Genomic DNA, 22,752 nt, shown 5'->3' with positions numbered 1-22,752 from the left:
TCTGAGCTAACTCCAGCTAGCTTTTGTCTTGAAATCAACAAAACATGTTTTTACCATTGTTCCAACTTGCCAAAGTGGTGATACTGTAACTTACCAAACAAATTGAACAATACTTGCAGTTTTTACTCGCTCTGGTGACACTTTAAAGTTACTACTCCTGTACTTTTTAAAAATGTTGCTTAAGTGAAGGAGAAAATAATGTGCTTCTGCTTTAACTAGACTTTTTTTTTTTTTTTACATACGTTTTGTTACTGTACTTAGGTACAAAGTGTGAGGACTTTTGCCCACGCTCGTTAAAAAGAGCCTAAACAGTAATCTTTAGATGCTTTCTTTGGGTGTGAGGTGTGATTGAGAAAAAGTTGTATCAAAGATATTCATGCAACAAACTTGTACAATCCTCCAATACCCACCCCGCCCCTTCCCTTTTCCTTCTTGGATTACTTTCCACCCTCCATAATCTGCACCGACTAGGCACTTTAAATTCTGTTCACTGGTGCACACAGAGCCAGTGCTGAAAAACACAGACACAGACATTGTTGCATGTCTGTGAAAAAAAAAGCAAAAAACACAACACCCCCTACCACCACCACCACTGGGATTTATGGTGAGTACATGCTATACTCTACTTTGAACTCAAAAAGAAGTTTGATGAATAGAATCTGTGGGTATGTCATGAATTTCTTATGTGGTTTTCTTTGAAATCTCAAGGATGTCTCTTTAAATGACTTGACTATGTAAAAAACTTGTTAAATATTGATGCCCCTATTTTATGTGTGTGGCATCTGTTTTATTCAATGAGTTTACAATTTCAAGCTACTGGCTGTTTGTTTGAGGATGATCACTATGTGCTCATATTTATGCGTACTTGTTTGACTCCAACTTGTTGAAAAATGAAATACATGACGTCAGTCAAACAAAATCCTCTCTTTGTCATTTGAGTTTTCTACTTTTTATCCAATAAAATGAATGCAAAAAAATTGACTAAAGACATTTTGAAGGAATACTTCAAGATAAAATACAAATGCACTGTGAATTTTGAGTTTTCACTTTCAAAATGATGACTTTTGACCTTTGAAATGCATTTGACTTAATACAACCAATCTTTTGGAAAAATACGTAAATCAATCAATAAAAATGAATGTAAATTTTAAGAAACAAAAATAAGTACAAGACCTAAATAAATACAAAGTTGCAAAGGCAAGTGATCTTGCTCCATTTTCACAAAATAAAAATTTTGCCCGAAAAGGCGATGCATTCATTCTTTTCATTGGACAGCACCACTTTTCTTTCCTTTAAATCAAAGAAATTATACATTAATTTACAAATTGATTTTTACAAATGGAAATACCACTGAATACATCAAACAGGAAAAGTGAATTCAAACTAGGAGATACAAATTTATTTTAAACAAAAACGAAGGGGCCCCGGTAACAAACCCTGTGGCTCTCCATAAGTGGGAAACTGTAGCCTTCTCTTTTACAAATACGACCAGCTATCTCAAAGGTTCACTATACTCATCTTAAAGCAAGAATTGTAACGGGAATTGTAAAAAAAAATGACCAAAGGACAACCTGAATCTCCAGGCACCACTGTATTTTTTCTTTGTATTGTGTTGAAAACTATCTGAACTTCCAATCTGAAGGTGATGTAATGGTGCACGCCCCCCCCCAGGAGTGAGGAAAAGGCGGAGTTTTCCGAACACTCAGACAGTTCAAGTTGCGGACATTTATGGGGTGCTTTTCTCCAAACTGCAGCCTTTATAATTTCAGTATAGCATTCTACTGGATCACAAAATCGATTCAGAGTTATTGTCCAGCCCTCGTAAAAATAATGGTGGGACAGACCAAAAGGGACTGGGTCTCTCTCCCTGACAGTGACAAAATGTAGGTCAGTGATTGCTTGTGATCATGATTAGGCCAGCAGAGAAGGCCTGGCTGGCCTTCAGTTTGTGCTCTGACATCACTGTGCACTCTCAAAGCTCTCCTGTGGTGTTTCCATTGTCAGTTCAGCCAATGGCTCTCACCACACTCTATTGAGGACCTTATTTAGGCACAGATTCCCCTCAAACCTAACAAATCCTCATTGGCTCTCCCTCTCCTTTTCCCCCCCTTCCAGCTCACTCCCTATAGGTCAACGCCATGAATGGGGACTCAGTTCCCCTGGTGGGTAGCCGGTGAACCTACTTTGTGTTCCAACGCCATCCCACTGGTTACGCTGCGGATGAGAAGTCGAAGGGATGTCGCTGTTCACCACTTGCTGTCGAGGCTTGTACAGCTGCCAGTGGAAACGCTCGAGGAATGCCAGGACAAGTAAAGTAAATACATTCTCATGCTTATGTTTGTCCGGAGAGCGAGAACAATTTGTGTCAGGCCAGTCCACAAATATCCACGTATGATTGACGCCTAGTGTAGTTACAATGTTTTCCTCAATTTAGAAGTTCTTTTTTAATTTGGAAAAAAAAAAATCCGCGATGTAGTGAAGCCGCAATAAACGAAACGCGAAGTAGCGAGGGATCATTGTATATATTTTTAAATTTGAAAAAGTTTTAAAACATCTTATACTGTCTTCGATTCTCTTTTGTAGTATGTGACAATACTTCATGTGTGGTAAAGTAGCATTTGTTTCCAGGTGTTAGCATGCCAGTTTACATTAGCTCAACTTTGTGGTTTTGAGCGATAAGGTAAAACATTGAGCTAGCAGATTTGGGTCCTTTTAGAATTTGGTTGAACATTTTAAATATTCACTTTTAAATCATTTTATGTCTCATCTTGACTTTAAACTTCACCCTTTGAGTCAGAGAGTCTTTTTTTTTCCCTCTAATAACAATCTTTTGGGCACGAGTTTTGGAATATATTTAGTCATGAATATATGGTACTACCAATACGTATAACCTCAAATAGTATTTGTGTGATTTTTTTTTTTTTTTTGTTCTTGCTTGTCATTTGTTTGTAGAAAAAACACATGCTGAATAACAGGAAAGGGATGGGTCCAGGGGAAGTTCAAAGAGTGCAACCCAAAGGGGACGTATTTTGGAAAATGAACTGTTTATTTGATTATGTGCGGAATGCCATAAAACGACTTGCTTGGTTTTTCTCGCGTTTCCCACGACAGCAAGCATTGGAACTCTACCAGCATTAACATTCCAGACTGAACAACTCGGTCATTTGGTAAAGAATCCTTTTGCACGATAAAGGTCAACGTTTAGGGCTTGGAAATGAAAAAAAAAAATAACTGGGACGGTTTGAGGCAAATACTATGTTTATGAAAATGTTTGGTGCAACAAATGGTTGTAGTTAGTTTTTTTTAATTATATAGTAAAGTGTCATTGTGCCTACTTTAATATGTTTCTCTGCTGCTGCTGTTTCCTTAAATAAAGGCAAATATTTTGAACTTGGGGGCAGCTCGTTGGCGCACTGGTTAGCACGTCCGCCTCACAGTTAGGAGGGTGCGGGTTAGGGTTAGTAAGGGTTAGGGTTAGGGTTAGTTCAGTAACTTTAGCTGCTAAAGTATAGAAGTCAAATTTTACTAAAATAATAACTGACAAGAGGCTGGAGGCTCTTTGTTCAAACATATATTTACATTCTATCTTGTATTTTCCTGAACAGCAGTAGCAGGAAAAGGACAATTGAATTATGTGTGTGTTTTTTTTCAAGTGATCATTTTTGTAGTCTGTTTTTGTATTGTTAGGATACGGATTTTAGCTATTGATCTGACTCCAAATTGTGATCAACACTTAACACAAAAATTGCTATGTTCTAATCCACACACTGGCGCACCTAACAATTTTGCGAGTTCGTTCTGTCAAAGAGAAGACCAGTAGATCAATCAGACCGAATTTACCAATTGTTTAATCTTGACAAAGCAAGCTAATACAGGCGCCTGGGTCTTTGGGTCCTTAACACAAAAACTCGTGTGCCTTCGTGACCAGAAAGACGACACATTCTTCCGGGTTGCCCAGTTTTAAAGAAACACAATATGAATATTCAAACATGCAAAAGATTGTGTGGTGATTGGTCGATGGTCTGTGGTCATCTCCTCCTCGTTTGGGTTTTCCCCTGCTCAGCACAGGTGTCTGGACCACAAAGACGAGTTGTTTTTCGCGTTCCCATCGGCCTTGAGATATGCTCCCTTTCCGGACCTCCTGTTCCACAATACTTTGAAGAAAACAAATTCATGTAGCCTGCACATTCCTTTCCACTTATTAAGCAACCACACTACTACTAGAAATTATATTGATATGGTTATATGTGTCTAACGGAGCCTTAATCAAATGTGTTTGTAAACTGCCGAAAGTACATTTCCCTTTATTCCCTCTCATGACCTCATTTATGAGGTCATCACCCGTTACTCTAGCAAGCAGCGACCAGCATGCTGTCGGTCCTTTCTTCCCGCCTGGGCCAGTCGGCCCCCTGGCGCTGTGTTGTTGGGGATGAAAGTACAACATGCATCACCAAACATTCCGCACACACCATGTTCCTTAGCCAATAGCATGTCCAACGCAATTCTATTTTGGAACGACATCAATGCCAATTGTTCATGGACCGCTGTAAATGATACATTTTTATTGGGGGTGATCCATAGGAAAATGCTTTTGAATCCCGAGGACACTTGATTAACGAATTCATACTTATCTGGCACACCTATGGCGTCAATATATGTTGGATCGTTGTCGCTCAACCATGGGGGCAAAACGTCTCTTTTGGCTCACTTCAGGAGCCCCGCCAGTGGGGACTCCATGTTCCAATTGAGATTCTGTGTTTCAATGGGGACAACCACTACAGGCATTATAGTGGTTATGAGGCACAAAAGACACGAGGGCACAGATACCCTATGCATCCTTTGGCAAGCCATGCTATAATTTGTTGTCACCACACCACAACCAGTTGTCACTGGTCTTCCTCTGCTCCTTCCATCACTGCTAGTTGAATTCTGGCATGTCCTGTTAAAGCTTAAAAACAAGTGGATTTGGAAAAAATTTTTGGATATCAAAATTACAAATTGAAACCTACTCACCCATTTGTATTTTACAACCTACTCACCCAATTCTATCTTACCACATACTCACCCATTTCTATTTTACCACTCCCCCTTTTGACACATTCACCCAATGTGTCATTATGTATCAAAAGGAACCTGCTAAGCATCCCCTCTCATCACCACACTCATTGTAGCCAGGCCTGCGGAACCTCTAGCTCGTCCACCACACGCTCGGCAACACAAACAAAAATCATCGCACTCCTGTCAGTGAGCTTATAGCCCTGCTGATAGCGGACATTTGTACACACAAAAACATACATCAAGTATCAAAATAAAAACAGTCATAAAATGAATCCTGGCGCCCGCGGATCATGTCCTGAAAACCATGTCATCAACAAGTTCATCATAAAAACCAAAAGGGCAAAGGTTAACATATTCATGTAAATTCAATACAAATTTTCCACGAACGCAATTGACAACCTGCAAGAACGAAAACAAGTTACGCAAGCAGCGCGCAATCCGCTCCTTGGCTGGTGGCTGTTGCTGCTGCTGCAAAAAAATTAAGTCACACAGAAAAACAAAGCAGAGCGTGCACTTGTCGCAAGCAAGCTCAAGCGTCAAACATTTGGTCACTGTCCACCTAGTCCGTCACCCCGTCGGGTGAGCTCAAAGTTGTCACACGTCAAATCGTCCAAAGTCTTAACGTTCAATACCAGTTCTGTCTTGTCTAACCATATTACTGAAATGGGCCTTCTCCATCGCACTGTTTTGTTGTCGATGGTGCCCCTGAGTAATCCTAAACCCATATTTAGTCCAAAATTAGTCCTGATCAATTGTGCTTTTTCAAATCTGTAGTATCTTTATATTTTTCAGGTGAGAGGAATGTTATCCTCTGCTGTGATCACATCACCCCAACTTTGAATCATGTCAACCATTCACAATACACAAACACCACACCACAAGCACAGACTTGACATTCATACACCATTACAAACAAACTGTCATTCCACAACACACACATAAAAACATACAATATTAAATTGTAAAAAACAACCGTCCCTACGCAAAATTTTCTCCTCAATTAAAATTTCCCTTTTTTATTTTAAATCCAAAGTTAATATCTAATTGTCTGGTTTCCTGTCCTCTCATCGTTTGCCAATATGCATAATGCTGGAACATGATTTAACTCCCCATTTAGTTTGCTCACATCTCACACTTAGACTATTTGACACTTTGTGACGAGCTGTAATATTTCCACATTCCCATATTTCTTCCACTAAACAGTTCCATTTGGCTTTCAGTTTAAATTCATCCCTCCAAATAACTACCTCTGGCAAAGAACCAACAATTTATAGAGCACTCCCTTTTTTACTGTTACCTTGTTCCCTCAGTCATCTTCTCACAAGCATAACTGACCCTCCTAAAAAATAATGATACCAAAAATAATGTTTAAAAACAATATACACAGCTTCCTCCTGCCACTTACGCTATCACCTTGAAGATTATCGTTCTCATTTTTGTTGATGCTAATTCTTAAAATTAAATGCTTACTTTTGATAATGGAGTCACGCTATATCACAAAGTTTGAAAACCTTCCACGCTCCCCCTTTCTACCTATCAAAACCAATTAGGAATATTTTTGCTGTCATGATCATCATTGTGGCCCTCACACTTATTGTTCCTGTACTTTAAATTGTCAATTTTTGTACATTTGAAGCCCTTTGAGACTTGCTTGTGGGCTATATAAATAAACTTGCCTTGCCTTGACTTTATCATTATTCAACTTCTTCTGCATTCTTCTGCCTCTTTTTCATTTATTCATTTTTTAACTTAACTACTTCTACGAATTCATCTGATTCACCTCATTCCACTTTTAACACATTCCAAATATTCATGCCAAATATTCTAAATATTTACGATTTTTGAGAAATTTATACATTTTAAGCCAATATTTCACCATTCATTCTTCATGGCACATTCAATATTTCTCATTTTCTTCTACATAATTCCTCCAATTAACCTTCTTTCACTTTCCAATTCACCTTCTCTCACTTTCTAGCTTGAAATTTCACATTTTCACTTTCAACATTGCAGTAACATTTTGCAACATTCCCTTTTTCCCTTCTAATTTCTAATTATTCTTTCACTGACTCAACCCTTTTCAATTTCTTTTAACTATTCATCTTATGCCTACCTATTCCAAAACTTCCCACTTGTGAAAAATTTCAAATTTTCAACTTTAAAATTCACGCCCAATTTTACAAAATTCTTTCGGTATTTTCATCGATTTTCTGACCAATTCAACACATTCTAATTTTAAACATAATCTTGTAGCATTCCCCGAATTTGTATTCAGCCTCTTCGCCTTCACACACAATTTCTCCAAAAATTACAAATTCTAATTATTATTGTGAATCCTCCGTGACCCTCGTAAGGACAAGCCGCACCAGTAATGGATGGATGGATGGATGGATGGATTGTTAACCCTAACCATAAATGCCTATCATAAAGTGTCATTTAAATCAATTGTCGCAATTGATGTATAATTAAATTCTGTCGTTTTGATAAATTTAATTTCTATCGATCAATATCCACTTTGCAAAGTTTCTGATCACGCTGTCGTATGATTTGTTATTATTAGTGCATCTTCGCTGTCCATATCTATGTATTTTGTTGTTATCCCCGTTTCAGTGTCAATAAGCAGCCTTATTATTCCCTCTTTTATCAAAACTCCTCAGATATGTCCGCCCCAGCACCCAAACACACTTCCATCCCTTTTGTCCCACACTCCACCAACTTTGTAATGCTTCAGCAGTCTTTAGCAATGTGTCCAGTTTGACTTCATGTGACTCATGCAAGTCTTTAGCAGCCTCTCCTCTTAAATTCTCATGATGATGATTCAGGGCTGGATCGTCCGCCACTCTCAAATGCGTCCATCTTGTCTTTGTTCTTTCAGTCCATTTTCTTTTCTGATCTGCAACTGTGTGTATTCCACCAACTGTATGGTTCTTGTCCTGTGAAAAGCTGTGCTTGCCCCCTTCAAGCATGATAGCAGTTTCTGTTGTTCTCAAAGGTGTCTCATGATCAGGGACAGTCCTCTGTTGATTTTGAGACAGCCAGTGGAGTAAGAGGACTCAGTTCAGGAATCGTGCCACGCACTAGGGAAGAACACACTGGGACACAAATTTAACAAAACTATCTTTGTGTTATCAATCTTCCTGTGTAGTATTTGTTTCTTACACCCCAAATCTTCCTATTAACATTTTGTATCCTATCAGTTGCGCACACTCATCATCTTACTATCAAGCCGCCCTTATCAAATGCTTTTTTTCTTCTGAGCAATCCATCCACCCTACCCATTAACACGGCTAAAATCCTCGTTCCAGTGTTTATCATCAAATAAAGTTCCGAAATCTTTTGTAATAAACTGTAATATAATTTAACAATTCACAACATATGCGGTGAATGTTATTGTTCAATCTATAGGTCATACAGCGCCTGTGTTCCAACTATGACATTCCTCCTTGATTTACCATCTCATAAATTATTGTTGTCAGCAGCGCTAAATGGCTCGAAAGTGAATGCCTTATCGCCCAATTTAAAACACATGCCACATTTGAGCTAGTATTTATTCATTTATTTATTTGCCATCCTCATGTTAGCTGCCATATGTCAAAATTAAAATGTAATTTTGCTTTCGATTTTAAGTCTTTCAAAACTGCTATATCCTTACTGCACCGAAATAAACTGTTAAATATATCTTTAAAAACAACCAAAACAATCTATGCTCCTGCACAGACTCTTAAAAGTGGCACCCAAATGCCAGATTACAAATCAAACCTCCTCCTTCACTCTCACATTTTTTGATAAAACAATCTACTTATCTAAACACTGTCATCACCAACTAAATTAATGGCCTGCAAATACAATGTTGTTGCTGTGGTCCCTCAAAACATGTGACTAAAATTTGGATAATTATTAACCCCCATCAATTGAGCAATTATCTCATCACTATTTACAAGTTAGCCCCCCTCTCTTCTCTCACTTCTCCTCAACATTGTATCAATGTTGACGTCACAATCTGGCCAGGCCCGCATGTCCTGCTGGCCCCCACCCTTGCCGGTATGAGCCGAACGGGCCCCCTCCTTCTTGAACATTCTCTGATCCATCCCATCTTCCTCCTCACACGCCCGCAACCACACATGTACACATAAACGCACACACAGCGAGCGCGCACACAACCGCACATACACACACGCATCCGCACGGCACGCACGCCAATACACAAAGTGCTCGCGCAGAGCTCAGACGAACGACGATAGACTGACACAAACTTTTACAGAGATTACGCACATACACAGAACACACAGACAAAGGGATTCGAATCCATCTCTCATGTAGCTCACAATTTGCACTTCCAGCATACATTCCTCTCAATCTCACTCCATTCATTCCTCTCATCACACACACACTCCCCCCAATTTGGTTGCACATTTTGGATATTTTAGCGGTCTGGTCTCTCACAGGAGGAACTGTTACCACCGGATACTTTTTGAGGAGGCCTCACTTCTCCTCGGGGATCTCACAAGCACCCCAGCTATTTGAATGCGATCGTCACCGCACCCTTGTCCGCCACGACGAAGCAAAACAGAGGAGTCCGCCCTCCCACCACGGAATTTAACTGTTTCTCAAAGAACAGAGGAGCCCGCCCTCCCACCACGGAATTTAACTGTTTCTAAAAGAACAGAGGAGCCCGCCCTCCCACCACGGAATTTAACTGTTTTTAAAAGCTTGCACACCTTATTTGATCTGAACGACAGTCTCCTCTTAAATTTCCTCTTTCAATTTGCAGAATTTCGACATATAGTAACAGGTATTCTGCTTACCTTATCATTGATGAGCTCAGGGTTTAGGAGACGTCGTACCAGCTCAACGTTGTGCGCTTATTCCTTATTCAAACGGTACGCCGACCGGGAGACAGCTGTCCCAGACTAACTGTCCGATGACTTGGACACAGACCACGAGTTTGTCAATTACCCTTCTCTTGACATCACGTCGGGGTCACCAAGAAACTGTTAGGATACGGATTTTAGCTATTGATCTGACTCCAAATTGTGATCAACACTTAACACAAAAATTGCTATGTTCTAATCCACACACTGGCGCACCTAACAATTTTGCGAGTTCGTTCTGTCAAAGAGAAGACCAGTAGATCAATCAGACCGAATTTACCAATTGTTTAATCTTGACAAAGCAAGCTAATACAGGCGCCTGGGTCTTTGGGTCCTTAACACAAAAACTCGTGTGCCTTCGTGACCAGAAAGACGACACATTCTTCCGGGTTGCCCAGTTTTAAAGAAACACAATATGAATATTCAAACATGCAAAAGATTGTGTGGTGATTGGTCGATGGTCTGTGGTCATCTCCTCCTCGTTTGGGTTTTCCCCTGCTCAGCACAGGTGTCTGGACCACAAAGACGAGTTGTTTTTCGCGTTCCCATCGGCCTTGAGATATGCTCCCTTTCCGGACCTCCTGTTCCACAATACTTTGAAGAAAACAAATTCATGTAGCCTGCACATTCCTTTCCACTTATTAAGCAACCACACTACTACTAGAAATTATATTGATATGGTTATATGTGTCTAACGGAGCCTTAATCAAATGTGTTTGTAAACTGCCGAAAGTACATTTCCCTTTATTATATAGTCTATTTGTTGTTAGGAAACCCCCACAAATGTGCTGTTTCTATGACTCAATATTTTTACTATTAAAACAAAATTTTCCATTTACTTCAAAACATGGCCCATATTCTCTCCTTAAATAATACATCGTCATGTCTCACAAACTGTTGATGCAAAAGCCTTACTTCTTAAAAAGGTATCTTTATGACGCACTCTATTCATCAGAGTGTTTTTTTTTTTTTTTTTCTTTACCCCACTTCAGAGTGCATGCTTTTGGTTCTCATTCCTCACTTTGATCACCTTGCTGTCGGTGTGTTGGATGTACATCTGTCTGGTCACTTCAAATGACCGAGAGGATGTCAACTGGTAAGCAAACGAGCACACATAAAGCTCCCACTTCCTGTTGGCCTCTGCTATATTGCTCTTTTGTTGTTCTTTATAGGAAGGGCTTTATCAAACTGAAGCGTTGGGTGAACTGGTTCATGGTGCTGATCATCGTCTCAGCGGTGTTAACCAGCTACTGTGTACTGCTGCTGGTGAGAGGACAGGGTTATTGATTTACCCGAAGGGCCCCTAAATAGGAGCCTTGTGGTACTCCACGGGGATAGGACTGCAGTTATCACCTAATTTATTTCTTGTTTTATTACTGTTTAAATACGATGTAATTGTATTTTCAACTCTTATTTCATTCTTCAGCTTTTTGCTTTATTCCAAGTTGCCTTGAGAGAACCACTCAACCTACATTGGCTCCATAAGGTAAGTTGACTTCATTCCCTGCCCCTAATAAGATTGTCTTTTCTGCATTACAGAACGTCATTTATTGTTCACATTTCTTTCCTCGAAGTGCCTCCTTATCCTCAGTTTGCTTTTCATCTCTCTTGGGATCATCGGAATAAGTCTCCAGTGGATGAGAGAATGGCCAACTGTTCCTCTCTCACTCCAGGTAGGAACGCCTTTAACGTCATAAAGTCACCGTAGCCAGATGGTACTAACTGTATGTTTTACATGTATTGCATTGAATGTGGTCAATGTGCTTTGTTCTTTGGAAGGCGACTGCTCCTTTCTTGCAATTCGGTGCTGTTGGAAGTTTGGTTCTGCTGAGCCCATTTGTCTTCGAGGGATTCCACATGGCCAAAAGCAAATGTATGCTATGTGAATCATGAAGTTATCAAAAGTTAGGAAATTGTCATATAATTTAAAGGTGAGAAAACACGTCTAAAATCATAAAATAATCGCAACATATTGTGACTTGTCTGTTCCAAGGACCTATGCTAAATTGAGTTGATGATCCTCATTTAGACAAAATTAACGCTTTGCCGCTTTGTTGTGTTATCTTAGTGTCAAGAGCCTATGTGCAAATATAAGCTAAGGAGCCTCATTTGAACTAAAGTGGTGCAAAAGAAAAACAAAGAGAGGGAGAGAGAGAGACAGAGAGACAGAGAGACAGAGAGAGAGAGAGATGGCATGCCCAAACTCTTGTTTTCTCCTTAAACCAGGGTCTGGCTTCCTGATGGCGTCGTTGTGCGCTGTAGTTTCTGCAGCCGTCCTTCTGTGTCCTTTACTCATCCATTCACCTTGTCTGATCGACCACAGCGACTTGCCTCCGAAGCCGAAGCTCATCGGCCACAGAGGCGCACCAATGGTGAGTGTGCGTCCTTGTGTGTTTTCCTAATGTCACAAGTGGAGCGAGCAAATAGAGTCGTACCTCTGCTTACAAATGCCTATATGTACGTACCTTGGCTCGCAATTTTCACGCATCTACTTGCAAACCAAATTTCAACTTCGGAACCCCACCCCCATGTCTCCTTTGCTCGTTATTCCCCTGTTTGTTCCTCAACGCGTTAAGTAAAAACAAGTACTGTCGTCAAGTATGTCTTCTGAGACTATTAATATGAAACTCAAAATCATAAAGGCATAGCAAATATTGCCGAGCTCGTAACGGAGTACGGCCAGGGAGTAGCGGCTTGTTTTCAATAAAAACACAAAGAACATTTTGTGTAAAATAAAATGAGGCCACGTTTGCTGTTGACTCGCCATCAAGCTTAGAGGAGCACACGCACGTTGTGTGCCTTCGTGGAGCTTATTTTTTATGTACGCTTTTTTCTTGTGTCTCACCACGTTTGGTGTTTGCACTCAGCTAGCTCCCGAGAACACGATGATGTCATTCCGAAAGAGCCTTCAATGCGGCGTGACGGCATTTGAGACAGACGTGCAGATCAGGTACTGGCCAGCACCTTCTTTTCTTTTTTAACCTAAAATATTTCAGACATTTTATGTTATACAAACTTTTTCTACAAACTGCAAAAAGTATTTCGATTTTTTTTGTAAATAAATTAAATCCTTTTGTATTCTATTAATGGAAAACGTATGTCTGACACATGTACAGCTAACTTTATTCTTATGACTTTTTTTATTTTTTTTTATTTTCAAAATTCCATTGTATTCAAGAATGTGCTTAAGATTTTAATTTGATGCGACTCTTTTTTCCCCCCCTTTCTAAACGTGCTCACTTTAAAGTTTACACTGTGCAATATCATTGGAATTGTAAACTAATCAGATTATTACTGCTGACACCGTGCCATTTTGTTTTGCCATTGTTTTTTATTTCATTTTGTGTACATTGCCTTTCCCTTTCTTTTCTGCAATATTCATTGTCTAAAATTGCTCTTTTTAAGAATATTATAATGTCAAAGTGGAAGGAGACTAACAAAGTAAAAAAAAACTCGTTGTGTTTTTATTGTGCATATGTCAAATGAACATCTTGAATGTAACTTGTGCCGATTCGCACTGACGCATTGTTCTTCTTTGTTTCCCTTATTTTGCGCATAAATTAGTAAGGACAGAATTCCATTCTTGATGCACGATCATCACTCAGGCTTCTTAAGGAGAACAACTGACGTCAAAAAGAAGTTTCCGCACACCGATTTCAATGCGAGCACGGAGCTGAGCTGGACAGACTTGAAAAGTCTGAACGCGGGTGAATGGTTCCTACAAGTGAGCACTCACCTTGAAATGTTCCCATGCATAATAATGATGGAATAAACATTAAATTGGATTAAAGATTAAATAACTGACTTTTTGAGTTTTTATGAATTCACGACATTCTTAAAAAACAGACTTCATATGAACAAAGACGATTTTTGTAAAAAAAGTCGTAACGGTAAAACAGTAAAATGCTGTATTTTTCCAGGATAAACCAAAAAATATATAATATACAAATTCAATGTTAGCAAAAGGTTGCAAAGAGTGTGTCTCGACAATTTTGAGAACCGCGACTGAATAGTACCCATTGGCATTGTATTGATTGTACGCAATCAATATCTTCTAGACGGATCCTTTCCGCTCACTGTCTCAGCTCTCTGCGGAGGATAAAGAAGAAGCCCGGAATCAGAGCGTTGCATCTTTCCTGCAGCTCCTGCACCTCGCCAAGAGCCACAACGTATCGGTCATATTCGACCTTTACAGTCCCGACCAGAAGAATGACACGGTGGATGTGATCAGAACCATCCTGATGTCTGAACTGGACCCAAGCCTGGTAGGCCTCAAAACTAATTTCTCCCTCACATTTGGAATTCTGCTCCGTTCAGTCAGCTGAGCGGATTTCGTTACAGACTCGGAAATGGGCAAAGACAAGGACACACCATGTTGGAGCGCAGCGATATACACATGCACAGAAAGTGTGTCTGGCTGCATTGGTTGTTTCGATATTAAAACGTTCACCCTTTTGGTTTGTCTTTGCGAAGCTAATTCCTTTTAGCCCTTTAGCTAGCATCTTGAATTTTATGTTGCCACCTTCCCAGCAGACTTTTATTAGATGAAATGATGCCGTTTGTTTCAAACTTAGATGATGCTCAATTCTCTCGTTTGAAACTGAGCCAAATTTAAATCAAGTCAAGTTTATTAATACATCGCCCGTAATCACAGATAAGTCTCAAAGGGTTTCGCATGGGCAAAAGCGTGCAAAGTGAAGAAATAAAAAGCTTTAAAGTTTGAATTAGGTTAGAAATACCTCCGGTCTTGTACTTGTCGCGGGAAATTGAACGATGAAAAAAAGAACAATGAAACCTTTAGCAAAGCAGCGTAAACAAACGCAGGACAAACTGGTTGGTTACTGAGAAGAATTGAGGGTTAATGGAAATCACAGTCATGATGCCTGATTTCTCATTCTTCTGTGAAACACAAGCAAACATTTGTTCTTCCTTCTCCATTACCCTTGGGCTAGTTCAGGGGTGTCAAACTCATTTTTTCCTTGGGCCGCATTGTAGTCATAGCTTCTTTCGGAGGGGCATTATGACTGTCAACCCAAATAAATGTATGAGCACCTCATATTATATAGTACAGTAAAAGCTACAAAACAAACTGGCAAATAACTCGTTTTCAAAATCAGACAAGTAAAAACTGGTCAAATATTTAAAAAAAAAAAAAGATATTACAAGTGAAGACAATTTGCAATTCTAGTCATGACACACAATTTGTCTTCGCGGGGCACATAAAATGATGTGAATGGCCGTATCTGGCCCCCGGGCCTTGACTTTGACACCTGTGGGCTAGTTAGTTACACACGAGTATTACGTTGACCTTAAAACCCTAAAGATTCAATGTCGACTCTGACAAAGGTTTTTTCTTCATGTAAGCCAATTTCGCACATTTGAAGCCCTTTGAGACTTGTCTGTGATTTAGGGCCATATAAGTAAACTTGAGTTGACTAGACGCTGGCCAGTATGCAGGCTAACATAGCCAGCCTGTGATCATCGCTGCTGCTTACTTCATCCTCATTTTTGACAACTGCAAGACACTGGCAACATTTTCGTAAGAAATTGTCCTGTGCGCAGGTCCTGTGGCTTCCTCCAACAGAGCGAGACTATGTGAAAACAGCCGCTCCGAGCTTGGTCCACGTCTACGACAACGAGCACGACATGTTTCAAAACGGAGGCAACCATCTCAATCGGCAGTACAACAAGTTGAACGCGGAGCAAATCAGGTAATAGCTCTGATGGTAACCGGAGGCCATTGTATAAGAATGCAGGACCAGTGAGGCCAAGTTCTGAATTTTTCTTTGTCTAGTGGGAAGCCACTTTTATTACAGGGACAATAAATTGAGCCTTGTACATTCAAATGTTCAGCCAAACCAATAACATCTGACAAACGTCCGGTGTCCTAACAAACGCAAAATGCCATGGACAGGCCGGCCAACGGAACGTATCAATCACAGATGAGTATCATCAAATCTTACATGATAGCGTAGTATCAAGGGTGACCTTTGAAAGGCAGAGCAGTGCCAAAAGGCCTCCAGAATGCCGCAAAATACAAAGAAGGAAAGGATCCGTGAATAATTTGTACCGTATTAGCCCGAATATGAAACAATGTTTTTTTGCAAGACTGAAAAAGTGGGCATCGTCTCGCATTCAGGGTCTAGACAGTATACCCACGTCCAACGCTAGATGGCGCCAGATATCTTTAAAGCCAATGCTGAACTTAACTCCCCGGGCCAAAGCGAACCCCTGTCACAAAGAATAAAAATAAAAATAGCGGTAGCACAAAGAAGGAAAATAAAAAATAGTAAGATAGAAAAGAGAAGAAAATAAGAGAAAACAGAAAATGGAAAAACCAGAAGCCATTCATTTACAAATGTGATTGCACTTCAGTTTACATATTTAAATGTAAATTTGGTGTTCAAAAGGTCTTTTTTCAAACGTGAGTCTTAAAAAAGAGGGGGGTAGTCTTATAATCAGGTTCGTCTTATACTCGGGCGTTCATACGTTCATTGTCATTTATTTATTTTAATCGGATGTATTTTCCTTCTGTTGTTGTTATTGTTTTTGTCGTGTTTGACGCTGGCTATCTATTTAGTTGTGTATTTAACCTCTGGCAACCGAATTTCCCCCCAGGGATCAATAGAGTACCTATCGAACGGCTACACGTGTGGTGAGTGCCATCCAAACTCCTCTTTTTATTTTATTTATTTTTGGTGCGCGGCAGGCATCTTGTGGGTCAAAACGTAACGGTGAACGTGTGGGTGGTCAATGAGTCGTGGCTCTTCTCATTGCTGTGGTGCGCCGGGGTCAGCTCCGTCACCACCAACGCTTGCCATCTCCTCAAGGACTTGCGGCAGCCCAACTGGATCATGGTACAAGTACTCGCGCCCCTTTCGCGCCTACACAAGCAGGTTGCAGCGTTGAAACTGAAGGCTGTAGAGAAAGGCAGGTGCCCCTCGAATGTCTTGGCATGTCGCTCATCCGAATGGGTGTGTTTCAGGCCCGTCGGACGTACGCACTGGTGTGGATCGCAGTGGACGTGGTTTCTGTTGTCCTGATGGTTGGGGTGTACTTGCTTCAGCGGTAAGCCCGTGAACGCAAGTTGCAAAGAAACAATCCAAAAATTGATTTGAATCAAATGAATTTCATTGTGTCGTGTCTCGGGCAGGAAAAGGCGATGCTGCCCGACAAAAGGAAGCGGATGCCCAAATCACAACAAGGAAGACAACAATCAAAGGAATATCAGAATGATGCATTAATGAATGCAAAATGCAAGAAAGCACAATATGCTACGTTACGGCTTTGTTTATTACGCAGCTGCAATGCTTTCCATACAAGAGCCGTCCGTTCGTCTATCCATCCATTTATCTGTCCATCCATCCATCGCTGACATCAGACTCATCATCAACTGCAATTCCAATTATTCCCCAAAGTGGCAATAATTGATGATGATCAACGAAAATGATCAACGATACTAGTAAGTCAGTGATGTGTCAATAATGCGTGAATAATTTGACATATAAGTCGCTCCAGAGTATAGGTCGCACCCCCAGTGGCCAAACTATGAAAACAACTGCGACTTGTCGTCGGAATAGGACAATCTATAGCCGTTTGATTTTTGGAAGTTCATAAAATTTCAATGATGGACTGAAAGAGTTCATTTGCAAATGTGTGTCATTTCAAAAAAAGTGTAAATAACAGACAAGGACAAACACAAGTCTAAACATATCCGCCCTGGAGAGTGATAATGTTATTTTTGTTTAATGCTGTTAATAAATGCATTTGTTTTCAAAAAAACCTTGTTGGGAATATATCCATGCTTTACTACCTACTAAAGGCCCAAACCTTTTATGCAATGACCTTTACATGTAATATCTATTACTTCACACAAACACTACATCCATCTTCTCCTGGTCCAAATCTAAAACCCAATTCGGCCCGCAAGTCAAACGATTGCCCACCCCTGCTTTAAACAATTAACTTTGTATGTGAGCACAGAAAAAAGCTTGACAAAAAAACCTGCAGTAAAAAAAAAAGACGTGCAGTAACAACGTTCAACAGATTAGCTGCATTATGAAGAAAGTAAAATAATAATAAAAAAAGACACATTGAGCTTATTTGTACACTTGAGGTGATTTCAAATAAGTAACCATGCCAACCATCCCCGATATCTGTCAACTTTCATCCTGTATGGCGCTCTCGTCCACGTTCTCCAGCGAGTCGCCCCGCTGGATGGCCAGCTCGGCTGGGTTCATCTTGGGTAGCGTGCACTGATCGGGGTACAGCCACGGCTTGTGATCTGGACGGTTCTGCTCCTTCCACTTGGAATACCCCTGACCCGCCTCGTGCACACACCTCAACACCTGGACATGTTGGGACATTATTATTCATTCATTCATTCATTCCAAGAAAAATGTGTTGCTTTGTGTGTAGGCACATCAGTGCTAGTGCTTTTGTTAGCCTGTTAATGGTGTTTTGTATTATATGGTAGCATTACGCTAACGGATATGGTATGATAGTTAAAAGAGTAAGAACAGGTGTGAAGAAAACCTTAAAACGGTATGTTCTCAGTTTCGATCGAAACGTGTTTTCAGCATGAGCGGTAGGTAAATGTATTTTTCTGTTATGCGTTTAAGTCTGGGAAGTCCTTCTCAGCACAATTCTTAGCATTGCTTGACGTTTAAACTAGCGTTGCTATGCCAACCCCACAATTGGAGCAGACATGAATAAGCGTCAAAAATGGTCAATGTCATGTCAATTCTTGAATACAAAAATGAGAAGAAAAGAAATAGGACCCATACTTTGGATTTTTACCTTTTAAAAATATGTATCCAAGCATTTTAGGTGTTCACCCAGGTCAATTTGGGCATGCTAGGAGAGTACATTATGTCTAATTACAGGACCCAAGAACAAATACTCGGCTGCTTTTTTGGAACCAATCCCGGCGTATTGTGTGGGTTCTCACAAAAGAAAAGTGGAGTTCACTTCCTCATATTTCGTCATCTTATTTGCTGTCCAAGTTCCCCAAGGCACACCTTTGGAACCTTTCATGCTGACAAATCACTATAACAAGGTTCGTAGAAGTGCGTGCACACACACGCACGCACACACACACAACTGGGCAAACGGGTTGTGCCAGCCAATATGTCAACAGTTCTTTTGTAAGCAACCTCAGCAGAACAGGCCCTTCAAACCAGTTTCCATGGCTACTATTGTCTTTTGAGACACACAAAACCTTTCAGTTTCTTTTTTTTTTTTTGCACGCACACACAAAACCACAGTTGTAAGCCATCAGAACCATTCATGCATATCAATAACGAGCAGTTTCATTTAGCTCAGGGGTGCCCAAAATCCATGACCCACACTTTGACAATCTTACACAAAATGAATAAGGACAAATTGAATAAAAAATATCTGAAGTTTTAACAGGATATTTTGTTGAATGTTAACTTAAAACAACTGCACAATCTCTGCTAGCTTCACGCTAAAATACAGTGGGAAACCAGGTCGGCACATGGGCTAACAATTAGCATCTTGATTGATATTAATAATGCACTGGATCGATAACTGATGCTACACTCTAAGCAACAGACACCCGAACACAAACAATCCATATACCGTTTTTTTCCATGTATAATGCACCCCCATGTATAATACGCACCCTAAAAATGGCATGTTGATGCTGAAAAAAAGCCTGTACCCATGTCTAATACGCACCCAAATTTTGACTCCTACTCAAGTCCGTGAACGTAAAATTATTTCAGAAAAAAGATCATCTTTGGGAACAACCGGATGTTATTCTGCCGGTCAGTATCACTGCGCATGCGCCAGCATACTCAATAGCGAAGAAATGTTTCGGAATTGTGTAGAGTACATTGTGACAGCAAACGAGCAGGTGATCTAGCAAGCGTCTGATACGAGAGCATTGTGTTCGTATGGAGCGTGTTTGAAGTGAACAGCAGAGAAGAAAGCGCATCTGTAATGGCGGCCTCCGTATGATATCAGGATTTTAAAAAAATTTATATATATATATATATTTTTTTGTTCCCATGTATAATGCGCACCCCAGATTTTAGGACAATAAATTAGTTAAATTTTGCGCATTATACATGGAAAAAAACGGTATTCTTTATATATTAATTCTTTATCTAAATTCTTTAGCAGGGGTCGTGGTCAAATTTCATCAAGATTTCATTTCTTACCTTTGGTGCTAGGACTTCGGAAGCTTTGTTTACCAACCACTTTGGAAGAGAACCTGGGAGTGAAAAAGAGTAAAATATTCAACTCAACACGTAACATTTTGTCCACTTTAACAGTCATTAAAAAAAAATAAGAACGGAAATAATTTAGCTGTTTCCCTTGCTACTAGCATCAGGAGATGCTCTGAAGTGGTCACATGTATTTGGAAATACATGTCTACATTCACGTCTTTAATGGAAACACCCAAAAGCGCCAAGTTGAATGATTTGTGTTGGGGCTCGATCTTACCTTTGGGGTCGGCTTGTGAGAGATAAATAAAAATGCAGCTGTTGGGTCCTGTGGGCTTGATGTAATAGCCGGTGAGGATGGAAACGGCTCGTACCAAGTTACTCTTAGGAGGGTGTTTCTGAAATGGAACGTGCAGACTGTTACAGCGGCTGAAATGGATTTAGTTTTGAAGCATAGTTATTCATTTTGTTGTTTATTCATTTGTTTTTGGAGGTGAACACGTACCGGATGTTTGACTGAGAAATTGATGATGAGGTATTCGTCCTTTGTCACTCGCCACGAGCGCAGGGTCACAACATCCCGATTCTTGATCGGCTTTGGACAACGCCCTGCACGGAGACAACGACACAAGGCGAGTGAGTGTCTTTGTAGGTTTCACCAGTTTTTCTTTCTCCAAGTGAGCCTTGTTGAGACAACAAAGCAACTGGACAGGACTCAAAATGTCAGCACAAATCTCATGACTTCAACTGGTCAGAGACATTCTGTATTTGGCAGGGGACCAGTCTAGGAAAAATAGGACCGCTCACATGAGTAGTAGCCGAGGTCGGCGCACTCGGAGACACGGGCGATGTCATAGCTCTCCTCCATGTTGGGGTCCCACGTCTTCCGGTACTCGCTGTCGTGGATGACGTCGTACATAGTGGATGCAGAGACGTCATTGATTGTCATTTTGCACTGGAACACAAAAATATATTGTAACTGGTTGTTTGTCTCTGTGTGCTCGACGATTGGCTGGCAACCAGTTCAGGGTGTCCCAAAGGTGTTCAAAGTCAGCTAGGATGGGCCTGCACCGATATAGCCAATCGGAGGTCACGCAGAAACGACGAATAACCGCCCGCACTCGCACTCACACCTAGGGGCAAATTGGACCACTCAATCGGACTACGACGTATGATTTTGGGATGCGGGAGGAAACCGGAGGGCCCAGTGAAAACCCACCCGAGCACGGGGAGAACTCTACACAGGGAGGACCGAAGGTGGAATCGAACCCGCATCATCCTAACTGTGAGGTGATTATATTATTATTGTTGAATAATTATGTAATTTAATAAATCAATCCTAAGCTTAATTAGGTCTAAGTTGGACTGTAATATGAATAGCATCCAAAATAAGACGAGTGAAAAGAATGTCTTACGTGTTAATGTGTTAAATATGTTTGTCAGTTTCACATGTCAACTCAAACAATTCATTCATTAGTTCGTTCATTCATTCGTTCGTTCCTTCACTGAACCGAATAACCATATTTTATAGTAATGCAGTCTTAAATTCTCATGCAAACTCCCTCTAGTGGTACATGAAGGTATCACCGAATTAAATGTTGACAGCATAACGTTACAACACTTTAGAAACTACGAAGAAAAGACATCATAAATGGTTTAATTGTTTTATTAATCAAGTGCAGTACATTCGTCAAGCACCGTACTTGAAAATCGCGTGTGTGTGTGTTTGATTTGGGTAAAAGGTTTGGGTAAAATACATGCCGGACGCTATATTTAAATCAAGTGCAGTGAGTTTTAATAGTGTCCAAACTATGTCTAATATCGCAATGGTGTACAATAATATTTGATATCGTACTCTAGGAAGAAATCGCGTGTTTTTATAAACACAAAGGCCTACTACTGCATATTTTCATGTTCGACATAAGAGTGAAATTCTTTTAGTGATGGCTGTTGGTGCAAAAACCATTCTGCCAACCGTACTGAGATGCACCCGTGTGTTTTTTTTTTTTAAACTTACCTTGAGTTTGTGCACTTTCGACCCAGAACTGTTTCCTTTGTCCTTCGGGATTTCCATCCATACTTGCATCCCGTGTTTGTCGTACTTATTGTGCCAATTTCCACTGGTGGACAAACACTGCTCCTTGAAATTGTCAAACGCAGAGTCGTCCGGTAGGATGCTGGCAAGAGACATTCTGCTAAACTCCAAACAATTAAGCGCAAAATAAGGAAAAATCAATAAGAGTCGATAAGGTGTCTCTTCTTTGGAAACTTCTACAAACTCAAATGGAGCTTTTTTCGAGTTGCCGTCTAAATATGAAGATAGGGCGATTGTCAATCGAGTCGAGCAGGATTCTTGCGGTCGGATTCCTGAGCCATACCTTGACTTACGCACAGAAAGAGGAACACGCCTCCGCTGACGTCATGCCACGTACTTCAGGTAAAAAAAAAAAAAAAAAGTAGAATTGGGAGACACCGATGGTGTATACTCGCCTGTTTGTGTGCCGCCACTGTGCGTATGATAAAAACATAAAAAAAATCCTAATTTAGATTATTGATCATTGGTGCGCTCGATTTCTTCCCAAATTAACGTTCTATTGATTTTACATGGATACAACATACACACAAAAAAA

General features: G+C 40.3%; 2 protein-coding genes across 4 annotated transcripts; one reads left to right on the top strand and one right to left on the bottom strand.

Moving 5' to 3' along the window:
* Positions 1 to 445: 445 nt before the first annotated feature.
* On the top strand, positions 446 to 17,695 carry gdpd2 (glycerophosphodiester phosphodiesterase domain containing 2). Of its 3 annotated transcripts, XM_061281601.1 has the most exons (15): positions 447 to 604; positions 2,116 to 2,314; positions 10,922 to 11,025; positions 11,102 to 11,195; positions 11,356 to 11,415; positions 11,504 to 11,602; positions 11,709 to 11,802; positions 12,156 to 12,301; positions 12,797 to 12,879; positions 13,494 to 13,653; positions 13,988 to 14,194; positions 15,492 to 15,640; positions 16,639 to 16,786; positions 16,915 to 16,997; positions 17,083 to 17,695. In XM_061281601.1, exons 2-15 carry the CDS (start codon positions 2,237 to 2,239, stop codon positions 17,171 to 17,173), a joined length of 1,596 nt encoding a protein of 531 aa, XP_061137585.1. In that variant the 5' UTR covers positions 447 to 604; positions 2,116 to 2,236; the 3' UTR covers positions 17,174 to 17,695. The 3 variants fall into 3 exon arrangements, with proteins under 3 accessions (XP_061137502.1, XP_061137585.1, XP_061137661.1); XM_061281518.1 differs by having other exon boundaries at positions 446 to 604; positions 16,639 to 16,997; XM_061281677.1 differs by lacking the exon at positions 447 to 604 and having other exon boundaries at positions 2,158 to 2,309; positions 16,639 to 16,997.
* stard14 (START domain containing 14) lies at positions 17,660 to 22,494 on the bottom strand. The gene is made up of 6 exons (XM_061281797.1): positions 22,140 to 22,494; positions 20,930 to 21,077; positions 20,628 to 20,731; positions 20,403 to 20,520; positions 20,117 to 20,169; positions 17,660 to 18,277 (listed from the first exon to the last, which is right to left on the bottom strand). The coding sequence occupies exons 1-6, from the start codon at positions 22,311 to 22,313 to the stop codon at positions 18,089 to 18,091; spliced, it is 786 nt and encodes a 261-aa protein (XP_061137781.1). The 5' UTR covers positions 22,314 to 22,494; the 3' UTR covers positions 17,660 to 18,088.
* Between the last annotated feature and the right edge of the window lie 258 nt (positions 22,495 to 22,752).

This window comes from Syngnathus typhle, linkage group LG1 (assembly GCF_033458585.1).
Source record: "Syngnathus typhle isolate RoL2023-S1 ecotype Sweden linkage group LG1, RoL_Styp_1.0, whole genome shotgun sequence".
Taxonomy (NCBI): domain Eukaryota; kingdom Metazoa; phylum Chordata; class Actinopteri; order Syngnathiformes; family Syngnathidae; genus Syngnathus; species Syngnathus typhle.
The sequence above is the reverse complement of the archived record's forward strand: the minus strand, read 5'-3'. Positions and strand labels throughout refer to the sequence as shown.